Source organism: Cherax quadricarinatus, chromosome 11 (assembly GCF_038502225.1).
Source record: "Cherax quadricarinatus isolate ZL_2023a chromosome 11, ASM3850222v1, whole genome shotgun sequence".
NCBI classification, from domain to species: Eukaryota; Metazoa; Arthropoda; class Malacostraca; order Decapoda; family Parastacidae; genus Cherax; species Cherax quadricarinatus.
In genome coordinates this window covers 544,100-569,917 of record NC_091302.1, presented here as the reverse complement: position 1 = coordinate 569,917, position 25,818 = coordinate 544,100, and the positions used below count along the sequence as shown (strand labels likewise).

Below are 25,818 nucleotides of genomic sequence, written 5' to 3'. Positions count from 1 at the left end.
TTTTCTGTGATTTCATGCTTTAATTATTTAACCCTTTGACTGTTTTGGTCGTATATATACGTCTTACGAGCCAGTGTTTCAGACGTATATATACTCAATAATTCTAGCGGCTTCAAATCAAGCGGAAGAAAGCTGGTAGGCCCACATGTGAGAGAATGGGTCTGTGTGGTCAGTGTGCACCACATAAAAAAAATCCTGCAGCACACAGTGCGTAATGAGAAAAAAAAACTGATCTTTTTTTTGGATTAAAACGCCGACTTTGAGGTGTATTTTCGTATAGTATTTATAGATGTATTTGCGTTTTCATGGTCTTAGGTGATAAAATGAAAAACATATTACAGAAATAGAGATGATTTTCATTACTTTGACGATGAAAACAACCTTGAAACTGAGCTCAAAGTAGCGGAAATGTTCGATTTTTACCAGTGTTCAGGAGTAAACATATCACACCACACGTCCAATACACGTCAACTGGGGAGTCTAATATTCTTTCACTAGTGCACTGATATTATTTGTACCATTTTTACAAAAATGCAGTAGTCTGCATAACAGTAAATTTTGTATTTTTTTGTATGAATAAAAAATCAAAATAGAAAGCAATAATAATATAAGAGGAGCCTAGAGATGTGACTAATGAACAGAGGATATGTTATTTTAGTGCCAAGAATGTCTACCTTGTTTATTCTGGACTCTATTTTGAAATTGGCATCTTTTTTAGTTTGTGTGAAATTGGCCAAATTGCCAATTTCTGACCACAATATTGGGTAGTCCAAATTGGTAAATGGGAGGTTTCTTGTACTCAGCGGATAGATAAAATGGAGTTCTAAAGAAATAGCTATGAGTTTGATCAACTGGAACAACGGAATTGGCTGAAAATAGGGCTCAGAGTCGGCGAAATCGCCGATACGCATATGTCGCCGAGACCGCTAACTTCGCGGGAGTGTAATTCCATGAGTTTTCGATCAAATCTCGAACTTTTGGTGTCATTACCATCGGAAAAAGATTCTCTATCATTTCATAAGAAAAAATAATTTTTTTTTTTTTTTCAAAAATTTAGCGACATAGAATGACAGTTTCAGAAAGGGGCCTGAAACAGTCAAAGGGTTAATGGACATTATCCTCTTCTTTTCAGCACTGTCCTTTGCACATACTTTCTTAGGACCCACGGTTAGAAAAAAGAAATTTGGCAAAATAAATACACAAAAAGCACAAAATGTTGGGTGGATGTTGTGGCATTCACTGCGCCAACCAGTGGCGGCATATTTGAAGCTCGCTCATAACTTGGATTCTGGCTTGCAACTCAAAGCAAAAAATCGACTGAGCGACAGCTCGTAACTCAGAAAACTCATAATCTGGGGCACTCATAAGTCAAAGTACCACTGTATACTACAGAAATAGAGATGATTTTGAATGATTTATGGACTAAAAGTACCTTGAAATTGAGGTCAAAATAACGAAAATGTTCGATTTTTGCCAATGTTCGAGAGTAAACAAATCACGTCATGCATCCAATACACGTCAACTGGTGGGTCTAATATGCTTTCACAAATGTGCTGATATTATTTATACCATTTCTTCACAATGCAGTAGTCTGCATAACAGTAAATCTTTTTCTATGGGACGAAATTCGTAAGGCATCTACATACGAAAATGTTGTGCTAATGGGAGATTTCAACTATAGACAGATTGACTGGAGCAATTTGACAGGAAATTTAGAGTCGGGTGACTTTCTTGATACGATCCAGGATTGTTTTTTAAAACAGTTTGTGACAGAGCCAACTAGGGGAAATAACCTCCTTGACTTGGTTCTTGCCAGTAGGGAAACACTAATTAATAATCTTGAGGTTAATGATGAGCTTGGGGAGAGTGATCACAAATCACTCAGTTTTAACATATCATGGAATTCCCCTAATAATGGCAATCAAGTCTCCGTCCCTGACTTTCGCTTGGCTGATTTCATAGGACTGAAAAATTACTTAGGTGGGCTGAACTGGAATGACCTGACTAGGGGTCAGGTAGGTGGTGATGGTTGCCGATATGATGCTTTCCAGGGCATAGTTCTAGCTGCTCAGTCAAATTATGTTCCAAATAGGGAAATCAGATCAAACAAAAATGATCCTAAATGGATGAACAATAGATTAAAATATCTGATTGGTCAAAAGAGAGGCATATATAGGCAAATCAAAAGAGGAGAGGGGCAATTAAGAAATCGATATATTCAGTTAAAGAGAGAAATAAAAAAGGGAATTAGAAAAGCAAATAGAGATTATGAGGTTAAAGTTGCAAGAGAATCGAAGACTAACCCAAAAGGATTCTTTCAGGTATACAGAAGTAAGATCAGGGACAAGATAGGCCCACTCAAAAGTTCCTCGGGTCAGCTCACTGACAGTGATAAGGAAATGTGTAGAATTTTTAACACATACTTCCTCTCAGTTTTTACACAGGAGGATACCAGCGATATTCCAGTAATGATAAATTATGTAGAACAGGACGATAATAAACTGTGCACTATTAGGGTCACAAGTGACATGGTCCTTAGGCAAATAGATAAATTAAAACCTAACAAATCCCCAGGCCCTGATGAACTGTATGCAAGGGTTCTAAAGGAATGTAAAGAGGAGCTTAGCACACCTTTGGCTAATCTTTTCAACATATCACTACAAACTGGCATGGTGCCAGATAAGTGGAAAATGGCAAATGTGATACCTATTTTCAAAACAGGTGACAGGTCCTTAGCTTCGAACTATAGACCAATAAGCCTAACCTCCATAGTGGGAAAATTTATGGAATCAATAATTGCCGAGGCAGTTCGTAGCCACCTTGAAAAGCATAAATTAATCAACGAATCTCAGCATGGTTTTACAAAGGGGCGTTCCTGCCTTACGAATTTATTAACTTTTTTCACTAAGGTATTTGAGGAGGTAGATCATGGTAATGAATATGATATTGTGTATATGGACTTCAGTAAGGCTTTTGACAGGGTCCCACATCAGAGACTATTGAGGAAAATTAAAGCACATGGAATAGGAGGAGAAATTTTTTCCTGGATAGAGGCATGGTTGACAAATAGGCAGCAGAGAGTTTGCATAAATGGGGAGAAATCAGAGTGGGGAAGCGTCACGAGCGGTGTTCCACAGGGGTCAGTGTTGGGCCCCCTGCTGTTCACAATCTACATAAACGACATAGATGAGGGCATAAAGAGCGACATCGGCAAGTTTGCCGATGACACCAAAATAGGCCGTCGAATTCATTCTGACGAGGACATTCGAGCACTCCAGGAAGATTTGAATAGACTGATGCAGTGGTCGGAGAAGTGGCAGATGCAGTTTAATATAGACAAATGCAAAGTTCTAAATGTTGGACAGGACAATAACCATGCCACATATAAACTAAATAATGTAGATCTTAATATTACGGATTGCGAAAAAGATTTAGGAGTTCTGGTTAGCAGTAATCTGAAACCAAGACAACAGTGCATAAGTGTTCGCAATAAAGCTAATAGAATCCTTGGCTTCATATCAAGAAGCATAAATAATAGGAGTCCTCAGGTTGTTCTTCAACTCTATACATCCTTGGTTAGGCCTCATTTAGATTATGCTGCACAGTTTTGGTCACCGTATTACAGAATGGATATAAATTCTCTGGAAAATGTACAAAGGAGGATGACAAAGATGATCCCATGTATCAGAAACCTTCCCTATGAGGATAGACTAAGGGCCCTGAAACTGCACTCTCTAGAAAGACGTAGAATTAGGGGGGATATGATTGAGGTTTATAAGTGGAAGACAGGAATAAATAAAGGGGATGTAAATAGTGTGCTGAAAATATCTAGCCTAGACAGGACTCGCAGCAATGGTTTTAAGTTGGAAAAATTCAGATTCAGGAGGGATATAGGAAAGTACTGGTTTGGTAATAGAGTTGTGGATGAGTGGAACAAACTCCCAAGTACCGTTATAGAGGCCAGAACGTTGTGTAGCTTTAAAAATAGGTTGGATAAATACATGAGTAGATGTGGGTGGGTGTGAGTTGGACCTGATAGCTTGTGCTAACAGGTCGGTTGCCGTGTTCCTCCCTTAAGTCAATGTGACCTGACCTGACTAGGTTGGGTGCATTGGCTTAAGCCGGTAGGGACTTGGACCTGCCTCGCATGGGCCAGTAGGCCTTCTGCAGTGTTCCTTCGTTCTTATGTTCTTATGTTCTTATTCAAACACATGAAATTCTGTGTAGTCTGCAGTAAATAAAACAAACGGGCTTCCACATGGATTACATGCCATTTTTTGTGAAAATTGGTGATTTTTGGTGAAAACTGGTGTTTTTTTTTTTTTTTTTTTTCTTAATTCGCTGGTACTCTCCTGGCCCGGGTCTTTTCCAAGTAGTGGTGGCCTGGCCTTGGCTCCCTATCTGGGGAGTATCTCAAGACCTAAGTCTCCCATGGGAGGAGGTACAAGTACCCCCTCATCTTTGGGATCAAGTGTCACGCCCCTTGTGCAGATATCCAAGAATTATCTACAAGCAGTATTAAATCAGGGAAGTGTTTTTGGGTATGCCCAAATGAGATCAATCTGTGGACTAAAATCACATTGGTATTAAAAGAGGATAACATCAAAGCAGCCTTCATAGAAAACCTGGAAGCATTCTATAACAATGGGAAAATAAAAAGTCTGGGCTGGATGGTACCGCCCTTGGTGCTGGCCATGTAGTCAGAAACTGTAAGGCTGGAGGTGCTGCCCTGGTAGACTGTAAATGTGGGGCTGAAAGTGCTGCCCTGGTAGACAGTAATGGTGAAGCTGGAGGTGCTGTCCTGGGAGACAGAAATGGTGAGGCTGGAAGTGCTGTCCAGGTAGACAGTAAATGTACGCATGAGGGAATGCATATAAATGGCCTTGAGGAAGACAGGAGCTGTAGTGGGGAAACAAGTGTAGTCAAGGACAAGATAAATCCAATATTACAAACTAGTAATACCACAGGAGATAGCAAACAAGGGGACTCCACTAGCAATAGTGAGGATATATTACCAGAAACAACTGGTGAGAGCTCCATTGTTAGTACTAGTGAGGATAGGAATGAGACAGGTAAACATGCACCAACAGGGAATACTGTCAAAAACCCAAGGCAAATGGAAACCAAACCTGTGCACATACTATGCACTTGTTATCTGCAGGCATGGGAAATCTGGAAAAACAGATGGGACGTGCAACTTTGACCACCCTAGAAAATGCCGTGCCCATATGACAACAGGAAAATGCAAACTCACTCCCTGTAAGCTTTTTCACCCTGAAATGTGTCCCTCTTCAGTACAGAAAAGACTGTGCTATAACTTAAATTGCCAGGCACACCATCTAAAGGGGACAAAACGATATAAAACATCCAGGCCATGGGAAAACCTGGGTAGCCACAGCCACTCAAGAGGGAGAGGTTTTTTCAGTCCCAGGAAGGAAAAAAAACTGGCAGGAAATGGCAGAATTCATACACCAAATCCAGTCATTTCTGGAGTGGAACCACAGTCGATGGCCTTCACTCCAAACCAATAGATACAGATACTAGTGCTGAAAAAAAAAGTCCCCCCAGTACCACCAATACCACTAGTCCGATGACATTCTTCTTTGCAAATATACAGGGTCTAAAGCCAGCAATGAACAACAAAATACCTTTCATCTGTGGACTGCTTGCAGAGGCAAATGCAATGTTTGCAGCTTTCACAGAGACCCACATAAAGGATCACTTGGACAACGAAATATGGATCCCAGGTCACAACCTATACAGATGTGACAGAGTGAACAGGCAAAAGGGGGGGGGGCTGTATATCGCCGAGTCATTTATTTGCACAGAACTGCTTAATGCCTCAAATTATATAGTGGAAGTTTTAGCAGTAAAGATCGAGAACCAAAACCTAGTCACTGTGGTAGTCTACAAGCCTACTGATGTAACGTCCCAGCAATTCCAGGAACAGCTGTTAAAAATTGACCACTGTCTGGAAAATCTTCCAGCTCCTGCCCCAACATCTTGCTTTTGGGGGATTTCAACTTGAGGCACCTAAAATGGAGGAATACATCAAATAATGTTGTTGCAGTAATAACACCAGGAGGCAGCTCTGACAAGAACTCACACACACACGAGCTTTTAAATCTCTGCACAAAATTCAACTTAAACCAGCAAATAATAGAGCCTACTAGACGGGAGAACACACTAGACCTCATCTTCACTAACAATGATGATCTGATACGAAATGTCACCATATCAAAAACAATATATGTACTCAGATCACAACATAATTGAGGTTCAGACATGTATGCGCGGAGCCCCAGACCGACAAAATGAGATTAGTCACGAGGGAGCCTTCACCAAATTCAACTTCAATAACAAGAACATAAAGTGGGACCAAGTAAACCAAGTCCTAAATGATATAAGCTGGGAAGATAGACTAAGCAACACAGACCCCAACTTATGCCTAGAACAGATTAACTCGGTGGCACTCAATGTATGCTCAAGGCTTATTCCTTTAAGAAAAAGGAGGAGTAGATGTAAAATAGAAAGAGACAGGTGCTCCCTTTACAGGTGACGGAAAAGAATAACAGAACAGCTAAAAGAGGCCAATGTATCTGAAATGCGTAGGGAGACACTGGTCAGAGAAACAGCAAACATTGAACATAAGCTATAGGAATCTTATATGCGTCAGGAATTGCGGGAAGAACTAAAAGCCATAAATGAAATCAAAAGAAACCCAAAGTATTTCTTATCCTACGCCAAATCAAAGTCGAGAACAATGTCCAGTATTGGGCCCCTACTTAAACAAGATGGGTCCTACACAGATGACAGCAAGGAAATGAGTGAGCTACTCAAGTCCCAATATGACTCAGTTTTTAGCAAGCCGCTAACCAGACTGAGTGTCGAAGATCAAAATGAATTTTTTATGAGAGAGCCACAGAATTTGGTAAACACAAGCCTATCTGATGTTATCCTGATGCCAAATAACTTTGAACAGGTGATAAATGACATGCCCATACACTCTGCCCCAGGGCCAGACTCATGGAACTCCGTGTTCATCAAGAATTGTAAGAAGCCCCTATCATGAGCTTTTACCATCCTATGGAGAGGGAGCATGGACATGGGGGTCATCCCACAGTTACTAAAAACAACAGACAGCCCCACTCCACAAAGGGGGCAGTAAAGCAATAGCAAAGAACTACAGACCGATAGCACTAACATCCCATATCATAAAAATCTTCGAAAGGGTCCTAAGAAGCAAGATCACCACCCATCTAGATACCCATCAGTTACACAACCCAGGGCAATATGAGTTTAGAGCAGGTCGCTCCTGTCTGTCCCAACTACTGGATCACTACAACAAGGTCCTAGATGCACTAGAAGGCAAAAAGAATGCAGATGTAATATATACAGACTTTGCAAAAGCCTTCGACAAGTGTGACCATGGCGTAATAGTGCACAAAATGCGTGCTAAAGGAATAACAAGAAAAGTTGGTAGATGTATCTATAATTTCCTCACAAACAGAACACAAAGTGTAGTAGTCAACAGAGTAAAGTCTGAAGCGGCTACGGTGAAAAGCTCTGTTCCACAAGGCACAGTACTCGCTCCCATCTTGTTTCTCATCCTCATACATAAGCGGGTTTACCAATAGACCCCTGGCTGTCTTCAAGCAGGCACTGGACAAGTACCTAAAGTTGGTACCTGACCAGCCGGGCTGTGGCTCATACGTTGGATTGCGTGCAGCCTGGTTGATCAGGCACTGATCCACCATGAAGCCTGGTCACAGACCAGGCCACGGGGGCATTGACCCCTGGAACTTTCTCCAGGTAAACTCGAATTGTGTATGAAATTGGCCAAATTACCAATTTCTAATTACTTTATTGGGTAGTTGAAATCAGTAAATAGGCAGTTTCTTGTTCTCAGTGATAGAACAAATGGAGTTCTAGCAAAATAGCTATGAGTTTGGTTGACTGGAACAGTGGAATTGGTCGAAAATAGGGCTCAAAGTGGGCAAAATCGCCGATGCGTAAACATCACCGAGACAGCTAACTTCACGAGAGCGTAATTCCATAAGTTTTCTATGAAATTTCATATTTTTGGTGTCATTACCATCGGGAAAAGATTCTCTATCATTTCATAAGAACTTTTTTTCTTGACACTGAGAGCAAGCTTGTGAGCAGGGGTCTCGACAGTGAAAAGGTTAAAAAAAGAAACTTTTGTTCATCTTTTTAGACCACCCTGCCTTGGTGGGATACAGCAAGGTTGTTGAAAAATAAACTCTTAATTTTCTACAAGTACATGTACAAGGTATACAGGCCTAGCTGACAATAATGACATACTACTATTTAGAAAGCCCCTTGTTATGCAGAGCATTACGGGCAAATTAGGTCAATTTTTGTCTCAGGATATGACCCACACCAGTCAACTAACACCCGAGTACCCATTTTACTGATAAGTGAACATGGACAAAAGGTGTAAGGAAACACACACAATGTTTCCACCCTTGCTGGGCATCGAACCCAGACCCCTCAGCATGTGAAATGAGAGCTTTGCCTACTAGGCCATGAGCCACCCTATGGTACATGTTACACCAAAATGCTGTCATAAGTTTCATTCTCCTATGTACAGGTTATTTGTGTATTTTACCTGACAATATATATACATGGAAGTTACTTAACCCTTTCAGGGTCCATGCCGTAGATCTACGGCTTTACGCTCAGGATCCAAACCATAGATCTACGCCATGAGCTCAGCTCTGATAAGCTGTGAGTGGTAGATTTGGGCCTAGATATGAGAGAATACAGCTATGTGGTATGTGTGCACCACATAAAACAAACCCTGCAGCACAGTGTATAATGAGAGAAAAAACTGAGACCGTGATTTTCGATTAGAACAGCGACTTTGCAGTGTTTTTTCGTATGTTTTTATAGTTGTATTTGCGATTTCTTGGTCTCATTTGATAGAATGGAAGACATATTACAGAAATAGAGATGATTTTGATTGGTTTTAGCACTGGAAATGGCTTGAAACTGAGCTCAAAGTAGCAGAAATGTTAAATTTTTGCCGATGTTCAAGAGTAAACAAACGACCTCACACGTCTAATACACGCCAGCTGATGGGTCTAATATACATTCACAAATGTGGTGATGATATTTATACAATTATTACAGTATTGCATAGTAGTAAATCTTCTATTTTTTGGTTTGAATAAAAATTCATTATGTGAATAAAAAATCAAAATGGAATTCATTGTAAAGCCTCAAAACATAACTAATGAGCAGAGGAAATGGACCCTTTTTTGAAATTGGAATATTTTGAATTTTGTGTTAAATTGGCCAAATTACCAATTTCCGATCACTTTATTTTGTAGCTGAAACAGTTGACTTGGAGATTTCTTGTGCTCAATCGATAGAATAGAAGTAATACTAGTGAAATAGCTAAGAATTTGGTAGACTGGAATAATGTAATTGGCCTAAAATGGGAGTAAAAGTCGGCAAAATCGCCAGTTCGTAAATATTGCTGACACATCAAAATTCATGAGAGCATAATTTCGTCAATTTTCCATCAAATTTCATACTTTTTGTTTTATTACCTTCAGAAAAAGATTCTCTACCATTTCATAAGAAAAAATAAAAATAAAAATTTTGAAAATTCTTGGACCCTGGTGCACACTTTGAAATTTGGCCTCTGGACCCTGAAAAGGTTAATTAAGGGTCTGGCCCTTAATCCACACACTAACAATGTACTGGAGTGAAAGATATGGGAGGAAGTGTAAAATACACCCAGTGAAAGCTGGGTCCACATGGGCACTATTGGAGAACATTATATCAATATCCGGGGTCAAAGACTATTCAACCTGCTACCAGCAATGCTCAGAAATATTGCTGGAAGAAGTGTAGCACAAGTTTTCAAGAGCATACTGGATCACCACCTTTGACAAGTGCCAGATTATCCAGGCTGATGGCTATGTGGGCCAATGGCCTCCAACAGCAAAAGCCTGGTTGGGTGGGCAATTAACAGAAAAGGCCCCATGGTGACTTATGTATACATACAATACAAAAAAACACCAAAAAATGCGAAGAAACACAAAATAGTTTACAGTGAAGTTCTGGCAGGTCGTATTTGTTTGGTCGGGTGCTGAGCTTTGTTCGAGTAGGGAGCTGGTCGTATACCGAGGTTCCACTGCATGTGTAAGTCGTCATGTAAAAAATCCACCTCACACTACCATAACATACTGGAGTGAGAGAGATGGGAGGAAGTGCAAAATAAACCCAATGAAAAGCAGAGGTGCAGTGGGCACAATAAGGGAACACTGTATCAACATCAGTGGCCCCAGACTATTCAACATCTTACCAGGCAGTATCAGAAACACTGCTGGGACAAGTGTAAAAGTCTTCAAGAGGAAACTGGACAAGCACCTCCACCAAGTGCCAGATCAACCAGGTTGTGATAGATATGTGGGGTAGCAGGCCACCAGCAGCAACAGTGTGGCTGACCAGGAAAGCACTATACTTGTCTGGCCCATGGCCGTGCTCTGGGAGTAGAAAAACTTCAGAACTCATCAAAGGTATGTCAGGTATCAGCCAAATGAGTGTGAAATGGAAATCTTTAAATTTTATGCACTCTAGTAGGAGTGCTGATACTTTTCTTTATTTTCTCATGAACAGGTATGATGACATGTAAATCTTACAAACTTCTACTTACATCATGGTACACGTAACTTTAACTTTCTCTGTACATCTTAATAGGTCTTAATCATGCAATATTTCCTTTCCAATCTAGGAGGCCTCATCTAAGACTGGGCCATGGGAAAGATAATGCCCAGAGCCACTAACTGATAATAGATAACAATCAAATAATTATACACATGTACAATATACATTTCATATTAAAGTCTTGAATGCCCTGCTTTTGTAGTCACCATAAATAATTTATTATCCATTATGGGATTTCAGGATAGTAACACAGTGGAACCCCGGTTTTCGAACTTAATCCGTTCCAGAAGGTCATTCTAAAACCGAAACGTGTGAATACTGAATCAATATTTCCCATAAGAAATAATGTAAATACAATCAATCTGTTCCAGACACCCAAAAATATTCACAAAATACTTCAATATGACACTAATATCAACTCTACCTTTCAAGGCAGGTGAAATTGCCGACCTAGAAAATGTACAGAGAACTTTCACGGCGCGCATAACGGAGATAAAACACCTCAATTACTGGGAGCGCTTGAGGTTTCTAAACCTGTATTCCCTGGAGCGCAGGAGGGAGAGATACATGATTATATACACCTGGAAAATCCTAGAGGGACTAGTACCGAACTTGCACACGAAAATCACTCACTACGAAAGCAAAAGACTTGGCAGACGATGCACCATCCCCCCAATGAAAAGCAGGGGTGTCACTAGCACGTTAAGAGACCATACAATAAGTGTCAGGGGCCCGAGACTGTTCAACTGCCTCCCAGCACACATAAGGGGGATTACCAACAGACCCCTGACAGTCTTCAAGCTGGCACTGGACAAGCACCTAAATTCAGTTCCTGATCAGCCGGGCTGTGGCTCGTACGTTGGTTTGCGTGCAGCCAGCAGCAACAGCCTGGTTGATCAGGCACTGATCCACCAGGAGGCCTGGTCACAGACCGGGCCGCGGGGGCGTTGACCCCCGAAACTCTCTCCAGGTAAACTCCAGGTAAATATTAAACAATATTAATAACACAGAAACATGATATATACTCAAGAGTGAATAAAATATGTCATTACAGTGGTGGTGATGGTTGGTTGGTTGGTTGGTTGGTTGGTTGGTTGGTTGGTTGGTTGGTTGGTTTGGTTTGGTGGGTGGGTGGGTGTTTACAAGGGCCACCGACAGGATAAGTCGTACATATAGTGTTGATGGTGGCAGCAGTGTTGTCATTGGCCCTATATACCTCAAACAACAATGAAGGAGTTAGTGTCATGTCGTCATTTTCCTATTGCTTAATTAATCACTTAACTTACTTGCTACACTGTTAATGCTACACTTTATCGCTGGCTGGCACTATAGCCTTTATCGACTTCTGCTGTTTTAGTATCGTACATATCGTAGAATCACTGAAGAAGGCACATTCTCCCCTCTCTCAGCCCTTTACCAAAGGGCTGGCTGGCACTAGGAACTTTCTTTGGGTCCATGGTGGCTTATTTTGCAGTCACAATTAATAAACAAGCACCAAAAACAAGGGAGTATTACAAAATGTTTTGGAATGTGCAAAGTAATGCTCACTCGACCAGTGACAGAGGCAGACTAAGACATGTAGTGGCGGCATCCCTGGGCGGGTGGACGCATATAATACGTGCAATTACCAGATCTAAGGTCCTATATCCGAAACAAAATTTTGCATAAAAAACGGTCCGAAAACTGAAACGTCTGATAACTGGAGCGTGCGAAAACCGGAGTCCCACCGTATATAGCAAAATGTAATTGTAAAACAGATACAGTACGTGTATTAGTTTTGTAAGGGACATATTATGAAACCTCAAAATTGTATGTAAAATACATATGAAATAGGTCAAAACATTGATTTCTTAATGTACAGAATATCCTGTCTTGTATTATTCAGATAATTAGTTAGTTGGAAAACTAACTAAATGTTAATTACTTCTTAAATAGGGTTAGTCTTGCTAATAAATGTGATTTTCATTTTTCATTGTAACATTATGGAAATCACTGCTTATAAGTGAAAAAAAAAATATAATGCATGAATGATTTACTGTATTTTCTGGCATGCAAAGCACATTTATTTTCCCCCAAAAAGTCTTGGACAATCAGCCAGCACCTTGTATGCTCAAGGTCAGGGTCAAGGGGTTAGCTTTGGGTTACATTTTAGCAGTTGTTTACTAATGTTACATTGCAACTCCTTGAAACATTGTCTTGAATGTCTCATACACTCATGTGCTTTATATGTAGGAAGATACAGTACTCTGATTATACCTGAATGCCTTTTCAATTCATCCTGCCATGGATTCGAATGTTGTAATGCTGAAAATAGTGAAGAAAAGATGCACTTTGCAGAACAGGCTATTAGTGAAATAATGTTTCTTTCTGCGTAGATCTTTACAAAGTCATCAGAGTGGAACATTGGCCCAGTGAATATGTTCTTATCATCCTGCCATAAAAAAAGCTGTTTCATTGAAAACAAAAAATATATACATATACCATATGTATAAATATAATTTAGGCAAGGTAACATCACCCTAGTGGAAAGGAAGATATTGAATTAGGATTCACAAATCTTTTCACTCTTGAGATCCCTCTAGCAGTTTACAACTTTTTTACCCTATATTTCTATTTACGAATGTAAAATATCCCATCACATTTTCTCCTTATTTCTAGATTTCTTTGTAAAAACCTTTTCTACTGCATTGTTCCAGGATTATTCTAACATCTTCACATGTGTTGCGCCGAGTGAAAAGGTACACTCGCGTGCTGTGTGTGTGTTTGTGTGAGTGCTTGTCATAGTTTTTTTCTGCATGGCATGTACTTGCTTCAAAACTCTGGCTCATAATTCCTTTACTTATATTTTCCTCGTGTAAGTTCTAGTGTCTATGGTGTGTGGATATACTGCTCCAGAGGACGATTATATTTATTCAAGTCTTGTAAAAAACGAAATGGCAAATTTATTTCTAACTGTCACGGCTGTGTGCAGTGTTTAGCAAATATTTGTCTAGATATATTGTACTGTATTTATGGCAGTAATACTTTTTTATAGTAGTCATGATTCTAATATGATCATGTTACTTTTATTGATTACAGAGTCGCGCATTTATTAATGTTTCTTAGAATAAGACAACTATAAATTTATGCGGTGTCTTTTAATTATTTAAGTGTTAAAGAATAATGACATGTTGCAGAAACAGTTGCCGGAATATTTTGCATGCTTGTACAACACACTCAAGCAAGCCATTTACTGCTTGCTTGCAGCAGTAAAACAGTGAGAATGTATTCAGAGAATGAGACTACTTTTGTGTGTATACTTTGAGATACAATAGAAATATGGAAATGGGAAAAATTATAAAAAAACAAAAAAACTATGATGAATGGCAGTGAAAATAAATTTTTTGGCTTGTATGATGTTAGTAAGACAAGGTGAAAGATTATAGAGTAGAACCCCTGTATCCACTGATTCAGTATCTGCAGTTTCAGCTATCCATGGTTTACCATGGCCCATAAATGCCTCTTAATTTTGCATAATAATGGCCCCAAAGTGGACAAGTTGAAAAGCCAACAGTTCTTCAAAGTCTAAGAGAAACTGTGAAGTGCTACCCATCAGTGAAAAATTTATAATTCTTCACTTATTGTGCATAATTTATCAAACTTTATAATAGGCATGTACAGGACTTGTATATAGGGTTTGCTACTATCCACGGTTTCGGTATCCATGGCAGGTCCTTGGAATGTATGCCTGCGGATACAGGGGTCCTGATGTAGTTTCAAAGAGGAAACATGGTAAATGTTTTGCACTCTGGCAGTGTTGCTTTTTTTTGTGTGTGAGAGAGAGATTGAGAGAGAGAGAGATTGAGAGAGAGAGAGATTGAGAGAGAGAGAGAGATTGAGAGAGAGAGAGATTGAGAGAGAGAGAGAGAGAGATTGAGAGAGAGAGAGAGAGAGAGAGAGAGATTGAGAGAGAGAGAGATTGAGAGAGAGAGAGAGATTGAGAGAGAGAGAGATTGAGAGAGAGAGAGAGAGAGATTGAGAGAGAGAGAGAGAGAGAGAGAGATTGAGAGAGAGAGAGATTGAGAGAGAGAGAGATTGAGAGAGAGAGAGATTGAGAGAGAGAGAGATTGAGAGAGACAGAGATTGAGAGAGACAGAGATTGAGAGAGACAGAGATTGAGAGAGAGAGAGATTGAGAGAGAGAGAGAGAAAGAGAGAGAGAGAGAGAGAGAGAGAGAGATATGACATAACATGCAAGATTACCATTAAATTTTACAAACTACTACTCACTTTCAGTGTACACTTTACCTTTGTGTGTTTCTTAATAGCTCTTATTCGTGTAACATTTCCTTTCAAATTTAGGATGCCTGGTCAATCAACTGGCCAGAATTATTGGCAGAAATTTTAACAGCTATGAGTGATTTTTTTGTGCATTTTTCGTATTTCCTTGTAGCAAAGATGAAGCATCTATAGTGAGTGCTAAAATTTCTTACCTGTAAACCTATACCTGGATGGTGTTCTGGGGTCAACACCCCCATGGCCCAGTCCATAACCAGGCCTTGTTCTTGTCAGCCATTTCCTAAAAAGTGTTTTTGATGTGCAGTATGGATAGAGTATAGATCAAACCCAATTTCCTCCCATTCCTAAAGATACTGTATGACCCCTATGGGTTTAACCCTTTCAGGGTCCGTCCCGTAGATCTACGGCTTTACGTTCAGGGTCCAAACCGTAGATCTACGCCATGAGCTCAGCTCACTCTGATAAACTGTGAGTGGTACATTTGGGCCTAGATATGAGAGAATACATCTATGTGGTATGTGTGCACCACATAAAACAGATCCTGCAGCACACTGTGTATAATGAGAGAAAAAAAATGAAATCATGATTTTTCGATTAAAACAGCAACTTTGCAGTGTTTTTTCGTATGTTTTTTATAGTTGTATTTGCGATTTCTTGGTCTCATTTGATAGAATGGAAGACATATTACAGAAATAGAGATGATTTTGATTGGTTTTAGCACTGGAAATGGCTTGAAACTGAGCTCAAAGTAGCAGAAATGTTAAATTTTTGCCGATATTCAAGAGTAAACAAACGACCTCACACGTCTAATACACGTCAGCTGGTGGGTCTAATATACATTCACAAATATGGTGATGATATTTATACAATTATTACAGTATTGCATAACAGTAAATCTTCTATTTTTTGGTGTGAATAAAAATTCATTATGTGAATAAAAAATCAAAATGGAATTTATTTGTAAAGCCTCAAAACATAACTAATGAACAGAGGAAATGTTAGTTTAGTGCCAGGAATGCCTACATTGTTCATTCTGGACCCTATTTTGAAATTGGAATATTTTGAACTTTGTGTTAAATTGGCCAAATTAACAATTTCCGATCACTTTATTTTGTAGTTGAAACAGTTGACTTGGCGATTTCTTGTGCTCAATCGATAGAATAGAAGTAATACTAGTGAAATAGCTAAGAATTTGGTTGATTGGAATAATGTAATTGGCCTAAAATGGGAGTCAAAGTCGGCAAAATCGCCGATTCGTAAATATCGCTGACACATCAAAATTCGCGAGAGCATAATTTCGTCAATTTTCCACCAAATTTCGTACTTTTTGTTTTATTACCTTCACAAAAAGATTCTCTACGATTTCATAAGAAAAAATAACAAATTTTTTTTTTGAAAATTCTTGGACACTGGTGCGTGACTCCAGATTTGGGCCTTGGACCCTGAAAGGGTTAAGGTTTGGAATGAATATAACTTAATATGCTTTATCCCTGCTATGTCAGCAAGGAATCTTACTGACCTTGGCCCCTACTAGGATCCTACCTTCACATTCCTTTTATTAGTCCATTTTACTGGAGTGTGGATAAAGAATCAAGCTTATATGCATGTGTGCGAAGTGCAGAGTATGTTCGTGTGGGATGTTGGTGTGTTTGTTCCAGCTTGGGATGTGTGTGTACATGCGTGTTCCAGCAGCTTGTGCATACGTATGCTTTTTCTAGTTTTGTTTGTATGGGATGTAGGTGTGTGCGTGTATCCCAGCTTGTGCATATGTATGCTTTTTCTAGTGCGCGTGTAGGATGTGTGCGCGTGTGTTCCAGCTTGAGTACATGCATGGGTTGCAGAATACCTGGGGACCTATTATATCTGTACTAATATTTTTTGTTAATATTTTTCTATTAGTACAGATGAGGCATTAGCTGCTGCCTGTTAATGGTGTATAAATTATGCTTATTTTTTTCACTTTTGCTGTTGCATTCACAGCATGGATTTTTAATTATATATTTTTAAATTACATGCCCATTAAAAACTGAAGGCAGAATTTTTTAACATTTAATTATTTTAAATAAAATAGGTTCAGTAAAGCACTTGATATTAAGTATATTGTATTACTACGGTATTAATATTTTTGTAATTATTCAGATTAGGGTACTTATTTGACCCATAATAATACTGTCTTGTTTAAGAGTAAGGTCATGTCACTGAAATATGCATCTAGTATAGATATGAAGATAATTTTATATACTGTCTGACCTTATCTAATGGTACCGTGAATAATAGTTTAGTCATGCTTCTGATTGTCCATTACCCCTGGGTGATGTTCCCTGCTGTAAATGAAGCTTATAACATCAACAACCAATGTATTTATGATAAAACAGTGAGTTACGTGCTCTTGTAACCTTGCAGGACTACCATGTGATCTTCATGTATGAACCCGACGACCGGTGCTTGGTGTTTGACCTGGACTCTGATCTGCCGTTCCCCACGTACTTTCACAAGTATGTTACAGAGACTCTCCGCACAGATCACATCCTTCGCCCAGAACACCATAGGTACGCTTGAAACTTCTTTTTTTTTTTAACAAACCAGCCATATCCCACTGAGGCAGGGTGTCCCAAAAAGAAAACCCAAAGTTTTTCTTTTTAAATTTAGTAATTCATACAGGAGAAGGGGTTACTAGCCCCTTGCACCCTGCATTTTAGTCACCTCTTACTACATGCATGGCTTACAGAGGAGGAATTCTGTTCCACTTCCCCAGGGAGAGCTTGAAACTTATCCCCAGAAGGGTGTGTGTTTCAGGGTAAGACAAATTTTAATGATGTGCTGAAGATATTAAAACAGTCTTTGTATTACTGTACTTCATTTATAATAGTACAGTTTTTTTTTTTTTTTTTTTTTTTTTTTTTTTTTTTTTTGTGAAGTGCTTAATCTGTGAGAGTCATTGTGCACAGTGATGGAGGCTTGTTTCTCCATCTGCTAATTGTGAGATACGCACACTACAGATGCTCCTTGCTTTATAATGGATTGACTTACGATATTTGGAATTTATGGTGCGGTAGTGATGCACGTTCCAGAAGGTCGGTTGAAATCCAAAATGGACGAAAACCTAAGTAATATTTCCCATAAGAAATAATGTAAATCCAATTAATCCATTCCAGACACCCAAAAATATTAACAAAAAGTACATTTTATAGAGAAGACCTATAATTTTACATACAGAAAACAATGAGAGATAAATATAAAGCACTAATTTTAATGGATAAATGAACATTTATGGAAGTAGGCAAGGAGGGGAGAGAGAGGAGAGGATATTTTTTGGAAGGGGAATCCCCCTCCATAAGGACTTCAGGTGTCAAAACCCTATCCCGGGTTACTTCCTTCTTTGTCTTTTACTGGTACTAGGACCAGCTTGAGTGTCACTGCACCCCTGTCACAAAAAAATCTGTCCAGGGAGGCCTGTTTCTGGAGTCTTTAAGATTTGCCTAAAATGGGACAAGACATTGTCATTGAACATGTTGCAGATACAGCTTGCAACAGTTTTGTTAGTGATAATTCTCCGCAAAACTTTGTAACTCACTCCACTTTGCACACATGTCTTTAATCACTGAAGAAGGCACATTCTCCCCTCTCTTTTCCTCCTCCTCTTAAACAATTTCCTTAGCTGTGATCTGTTACTGTACCAGTTGAAGGTCTTGCAGTTCTTCAGTGGTTAGCTCTTCCCCATGGTCCTTCACCAACTCTTCCATATCCTGGCCATTCACATCCAGCCCCATGGACTTCCCCAAAGATACAATAGATTCCACAACAGGTGTAGGGTTGTCAGGGTCAGCCTCAAACCCTTCAAAATCCTTCTCTTGGACACATTCTGGCCACAATTGTCTCCAAGCAGAGTTAATCATCCTGGAAGTCACTTCCTGCCAAGCCTCCTCTATAAGGCTTATGCAATTGAGGATATTGAAGTGATTCCTCCAGAACTCTCTTAAGGTCAGTTCAGTGTCTGAGGTCACTTATAAGCACCTCTGAAACATTACTTTGGCCATGAGCTGGATGAGAGGAGTGGTATTAGGGGGCAAGAACTTCACTGTGATGAAACTAAACTCCTTCAACAATTGGTCTTCCAAGTCAGGAGGATGAGCAGGAGCATTGTCCATTGCCAGGAGGCACTTGAGTGGCAATTTATTTTGTTGATTTGGACTTCCCATACATCCTGGTGAGCTCAGCCACATGTACACCACTTTCATATTTTGATACAAGCTCTTTCTTGAATTCTATCATGTTTCTCACCTTCTTTACCAAAAGGCTGGCACTCTGAACTTTCTTTGGCCCCATGGTGGCTTATTTTGCAGTCACACTCAAAAAACAAGCACCAGAAACAATGGATGAACACGTGGAGTATTGTTCACTTGACAACTAACAGAGGCAGATTGAGTCAGGTGGCAGTGTCCCAGGCAGGCAGACGTGTCTGATGCAGACAGTTTCCGAGTCGATATATGAAACCCAGAGTAAAAATTCGCCGAAAAAAGTGGTCGAAATCCGAATTGTACGATATTCAGACTGGACGAAAACTGGAGTTTTACTGTACAGTATTTACTTTTCAACACTGGTATTTAGTTAAAATAATTATTTGTTTACTTGTTCAATGACAGTAGTTACTGTATTTATTTACTATTTATTGATCATGTATTCATATTCGACTTATGATATTTTCAACTTACGATGAGTTCATAGGAACATAAGTCCATCGCAAGTCGAGGAGCACCTGTACTCTCATAGCAAATGAAGCTAAAGTTAGGTTAGGTCAGGTTTGTCAGGAAATGGGACAAGTGTTTCCTGACGCAGGTCTTAGTCACACGATGACCCGCAGCTGAAGCTTTGGGTTATCTGACCGAGACCTTTTCCTGGCTTACCCCTCCACCTCTTTGAAAAATTGAGGTTATAATTATAGCCATTTATTTTATTATGCCAGACTAAGGGGTAGTAACCCAGTATATGATACTGACAAGTTGTACATAAAGACAAACACCTGAGCATCCTTGATAGTATTAACAAATACAGCAGTTCAGTAAGTAGTTAGTTATAACATACCTGCCACAGTGGTCTAATGTTTCTTGATTATACTGTATCCTGCCCACCTCAGGACACAGCCAGCCATCAGCCTTTATCTGACCTTCACATGTATCTTGCCTTATAGAAACTGTTTCTCTTGTGAATAATGTCCCAGAGCTGAAACATTTCCATAATAAAATGTCCTAAGCGTTTGTTCAAGCATCTTTATCCACATCTAGATTTGCATTATAACATCTGATTGCATCTCTGTTTATGAGTCAAGTTATATGGGCAAGTCTCCTTAGACCTGCTGCTCCTGTTCACCTGGTAGTAAAAAGTTACCTGGATGTTAGTCTAGGATTGTGAATCACATGTTAGGGAAAGACCCCAAGGACTGCTACAGACATAAGCCACCCAACTTTTCCCTTTTTTGATTATCGTGGACTAATAATCTGAAGAAAGTTTCCTTTTCCATCTTAACCCGTAAACGGTCCAAATGTATATATACGTTTTTTCAACATTTGAAAGTATGTAATAAAAGTAGATCTTCTTTTTTTTTTTTTTACATTTGAAGACATGTAAAAAAAACTTTGATCTACTTTTTTTTTTGTTATATTTAACCCTTTGAGGGTTTTCGTCGTACTAGTACGTCTTACTCGTAGGGGTTTTTGACGTACTAGTACGCATAAATTCTAGCGGCCTCAAATCTAGTGGGAGAAAGCTGGTAGGCCTTCATATGAAAGAATGGGTCTATGTGGTCAGTGTGCACAGTCTAAAAAAAATCCTGCAGCACACAGTGCATAATGAGAAAAAAAAACTGACCATTTTTTTTGGAATAAATCAGCGACTTTGCAGTGTATTTTCGTATGGTATTTATTATTGTATTCTAGTTTTCTTGGTCTCATTTTATAGAATGGAAGACATATTACAGAAATTGAGATGATTTTGGCTGGTTTTACAATGAAAGGTGCCTTGAAATTGAGCTCAAAGTAGCAGAAATGTTCGATTTTTACCAAACTTCAAAAGTAAACAAATCGTGCCAAGCGTGCAATACACGTCAACTGGTGAGTCTAATATTCTTTCACAAGTGCACCAATAATATTTATACCATTTTTTACACTAATGCAGTAGTCTGCATAACAGTAAATCTTATATTTTTTGTGAGAATAAAAATTCAAAATGGAAAGCAAAAGAATATAAGAGGGACCTTGAGACGTGACTAATGACTAGAGGAAATGTCATTTTAGTGCCAGGAATGTCTTTCTTGTTTATTCTGGACCCTATTCGGAAATTGGCATCTTTTGAAATTTGTGTGAAATTGGCAAAATTGCTAAATTCTGACCACTGTACTGGATAGTTGAATTTCATAAATGGGTGGTTTCTTGCACCCATTCGATAGAAAAAATGGAGTTCTAGCGAAATATTCATGTTTTTTGTCGACTAGTACAGCGAAATTGGCCAAAAATGGGGCTCAAAGTGGGCAAAATCGCCGATGCGTAAACATCGCCAAGACCGCTAACTTTGCGAGAGCATAATTCCGTAAGTTTTCTATCAAATTTCAAACTTTTGGTGTCTTTATGATCGGGAAAAGATTCTCTATCTTTTCATAAGAGAAAATAATTTTTTTTTTTTAAATTTGGCCGACCCTGAGAACGAGTTTCGGAGAGGGCCTGTCGACCCTCAAAGGGTTAAAAATATGTAAAAAAACGTACATCTACTTTTGGAGCACTACACATGTGAATGTAGATCTGCTTGGACCGTTTACGGGTTAATATAAACCTTTCAGATTTTCAATGAGTTTTTTGTTTTTCCTATTGCTCACTTCCCAGAAGCATCATGGATGCTTCTGAGAGATGGACTTGCAGTGCTTGAAGTCTGAAGGAGGGGTGAGGATATTATAGATCGTAGGGGCATTTGAACTGTAGTATTGGTGCACCTCTGGTAAGACGGTGATGGAGTCAGTTTCTTTTTTGGGTCACCCTACCTCAGTGTGAGATGGCCAGTGTGTTAAAGAAATTAGAAAACTTTACAGTAGCACTGAATACTGTTCAGAGTATTAGTAGATCTTGACTGTTTAAAGATTTTCCTTCTTCTTTTCAGATACTTCCGAGTAGTTTCAGCATCTGTGTTCCTTCAAAAGTTTGCCAGCGACAGACGGCACATGAGACGTGAAGACGGCACCTGGATGCATCCTCCCCCACCAACCTCGCCAATTGCAACTCCAGGTGAGGCTTCTCCCACTTAGTCAGAATTTAAGACGTACAGGAGAGCCACAAGTATTCGGCATCCTCTTTGAAGTTCCACATTTTTTTCAGTGCCTAGCATGCCTAGGCATTTTGGGCAGACTAATAATAATTCTTACTCTGTATTACAAATTACAAATGATTAAATGGATTTACAATAGTGAAGTAGTTCAGAACATTTAAGAATATAACAGTTTGTAAAATTAGTAATGAGAATGATTTTGTCTTGGCATGATACACAGTTTCTATTAAAGCTTAATGGTAATCTACTTGGAAAAGGGGGGTAGGGAACTTGTATTGAATTATTATTAATACTGAAAACTAGTATAATGAACACTCATCAATGCTCAGTAATAACCCACATGGATACAGAAACACAGGAGGATGATTGATCTGTTTATTTTGACTTGTTTCTGGAATCTGCTGAAGAGGACCACAGAAAGTGGTTGAAATATACAGATCAATCAGCCTCCTGTGTTTTTGTCTCTATGTGGGCTATTATTGAGCATTATTATTATAATCATTATTGATTATAAAAATTAACTTTTTCTACCTCCAGAATCTGTTCACAATCTTGATGATTTCATCAGCATGGACCCGAAGCGGAGCGTCGGGACTGTATATAATCTCCAGGATTTTGTACGCAGATTCTACAAGAACATGTAGAGCATCTACATCTACATACTATTACCCTCTTCATGAAGATATGAAGGATGCTCGGTTTACAAGAGTTTCCAAAGTCTGGAATACCTGTTGTATCATTTAATGTAGTCACCTTTAATGAAAGAAATTTTTGTTCTTCATGTGTGATACTTTGAAAATAAATTTTGTTAAAAGTGATTTAAAAATGTTGAGATGTTAAAAATTTTTTTTTTTTTACACTGTTGTAATGTTAAATAATTAAGAGTATCATAGAAAATCATAATGTGTTATGAGTCTGTTGAAAGTAATTAAGACATTAATTTTTATATACAGAATTATAAGAATTTATTAAATTATTCATTAATTGCCTTTTCAGGATGTACTGTATCTTCTTTGGCAAACCTATATAGAATTTTTATTATAAATTTATATTTGTATAATTTAAACATTTAAAAATTGCCTTTGCATCTTAAACTGAAGATAATTTCCAGGAGAGTTAAGGTGATAGAATATAAAGTAAGTTAGTGAGAAGTTGATGGTAGAGTATATTCAGTCAGTGAGAAGTTGATGATAGAGTATATTCAGTCAGTGAGAAGTTGATGGTAGAGTATATTCAGACTGTGAGAAGTTGATGGTAGAGTATATTCAGTCAGTGAAAAGTTGATGGTAGAGTATATTCAGTCAGTGAGAAGTTGATGGTAGAGTATAATTAATCATTGAGAAATTGATGGTAGAGTATATTCAGTCAGTGGAAGTTGATGGTAGAGTATATTCAATCAATGAGAAGTTGATGGTAGAGTATATTCAGTCAGTGAGAAGTTGATGGCAGAGTACAGAGCTATTTAGTGAGAACATGTGTGTAGCCCCTCACACAAACAAGTGTGGTGTGTGGCAAAATTTGTGTGTATAACCATCATGTTGCATGAAGGAATTTACAGTTACATGGAAAGAAAAATGTCTAAGAATTTGTAGGCGTGATAATGAAGACACACTGCAGAACAAGCTTTTATGGAGACAATGTTTTGCTCTAAATTTAAAACATGGTACTCATTGGAAGCGAATTCCATGTAAGATTTCAAAAGTAGATATGATTAGATTCATTCGTGTTATTCAGAAAGTGGGACCAAGAGCTGGAGTATTCCCCTCACGAAGTCATATATGTAATTACAGAGCTTTAGAAGATATGACCAGGATGATGGTTTGATCTACCTGGAGTATACCTGAAGGGTGTTCTGGGGGTCAACGCTCCTGTGGCCTGGTCCATGACCAGACCTCGTGGTAGATCAGGGCCTGATTAACCAGGCTGTTACTGCTGGCCACACATAGTCCAATGTATGAATCACAGCCTAGCCGATCAGGTAATGAATTTAGGTATATGATGGGTAAATGGTTTTGAGAGAGAGAGAGAGAGAGAGAGAGAGAGAGAGAGAGAGAGAAAGAGAGGGAGGGAGAGAGAGGGAGGGAGAGAGAGGGAGGGAGAGGGAGAGAGAGAGGGAGAGAGAGAGAGGGAGAGAGGGAGAGAGAGAGAGGGAGAGAGAGAGAGAGGGGGGGGGGGAGAGAGAGAGGAAGAGGGAGGGATAGAGAGGGAGAGAGAGAGAGGGAGAGGGAGAGGGAGGGAGGGAGGGAGGGGAGGGGAGGGGAGGGGAGGGAGGGAGGGAGGGAGGGAGGGAGGGAGGGAGGGAGGGGAAGGGAGGGAGGGGAGGGAGGGGAGGGGGTTGTATTGCAAGGCTTTATGATCAGTGTTGAGCTTAGAGTTATCAAGTGGCAGCTGGACGAGGTTGTGAGGTGATGTGTGCTCGAAAACACTAATGTAAACATTATAAAAAAAATTTCTTGCTTTATGGTGGTTCAACTTATAATATTTCAACTTTACGATGGTGCTAAAGCGATGCACATTCTGTACAGTACAATACTGTGCATTTATTGATTGGATAAACTTGTATTAATTTATTTACTTTTCAATACTGGTATTTAGTTACAGTAATTGTTTATTTACTTATTCAGTGACTAGTTATTTATTTACTTGTTTACCATATACAGCAGAACCTTGACTTACGAGTTTAATCCGTTTTGTGAACTACCTTGTAACTCAATTAACTCGTATATCAAATCAATTTTCCTCATTTAAATTAGCTGAAAAGCCATATATCTGTTCCTGCACTCTGGAGACGAGACAAAATACTTGAATATGATGTTAATATCAACTGTATAGCTTATTTATTTATCACAATTCATCTAATATGACATAATAAACACTATAATTAACCCAAACATGATATATACTCTAGAATGAATAAAATAGGCCATATTATGGTGGCAGAGGCAGTGGCGGAAGCGTCTGCAATTTCCTGTCCAACTTTGAATATAATATCTTCCCATGCTCTTATTGTAAGAGAAAATGGAGTATTTGTGAGGCTAACTGCAGAAATATCATATATATATACATAATACATCATAATACACTACAGAATGTAAAGAAATATTAAACTTTAAAGTGTATATGTACTAACACACTTGGAGCAGAGATGGTGGGGGAGGTTGAGGGTAAGGCGTATGATGTCAATGGGTCTGTAAACCTCCAACAACATTTTGTTTAATCGCTGAACTTAACTGATACAGCTTTAGTATCTACATATCGTAGATGTACTAAGCTGGTATTGCCTGGCTAAGTCCATGGAAACCATCCTCTTTTTCTTCTCAGCACTGTCCTTTGCACTTATTATCTTAGGACCCATGCTTAGAAAAAAGAAATTTGGCCAAATGACTATAAAAAAATGCAAGCAAGCACCAGAAAACTGCTCCCACAGTGATGTAAACGTGTATTATGTACCAGATGTTTTGGCATCGGCTGTGCCAACTAGCGGCAGCATTCTGAATTATTATTACGTATGTATTGTGTATTATTATTATTA

The 25,818-nt window shown here is 39.0% G+C and overlaps 1 protein-coding gene across 3 annotated transcripts in view; it reads left to right on the top strand.

The window, feature by feature from the left end:
- The window catches only part of tun (N-terminal glutamine amidase tungus), a 99,190-nt gene extending 74,856 nt beyond the window's left edge, over window positions 1–24,334 (top strand). For 2 of the 3 annotated variants that reach the window (XM_053775271.1, XM_053775272.1), the window contains exons 4-7: window positions 13,398–13,439; window positions 17,382–17,527; window positions 22,122–22,246; window positions 22,824–24,334. In XM_053775271.1, the coding sequence (XP_053631246.1) occupies window positions 13,398–13,439; window positions 17,382–17,527; window positions 22,122–22,246; window positions 22,824–22,930 (420 nt within the window). In that variant the 3' untranslated portion in view covers window positions 22,931–24,334. The remainder of the gene's footprint in view (window positions 1–13,397; window positions 13,440–17,381; window positions 17,528–22,121; window positions 22,247–22,823) is intronic. The other variant, XM_070083871.1, reaches the window with a different exon arrangement.
- Window positions 24,335–25,818: the final 1,484 nt, after the last annotated feature.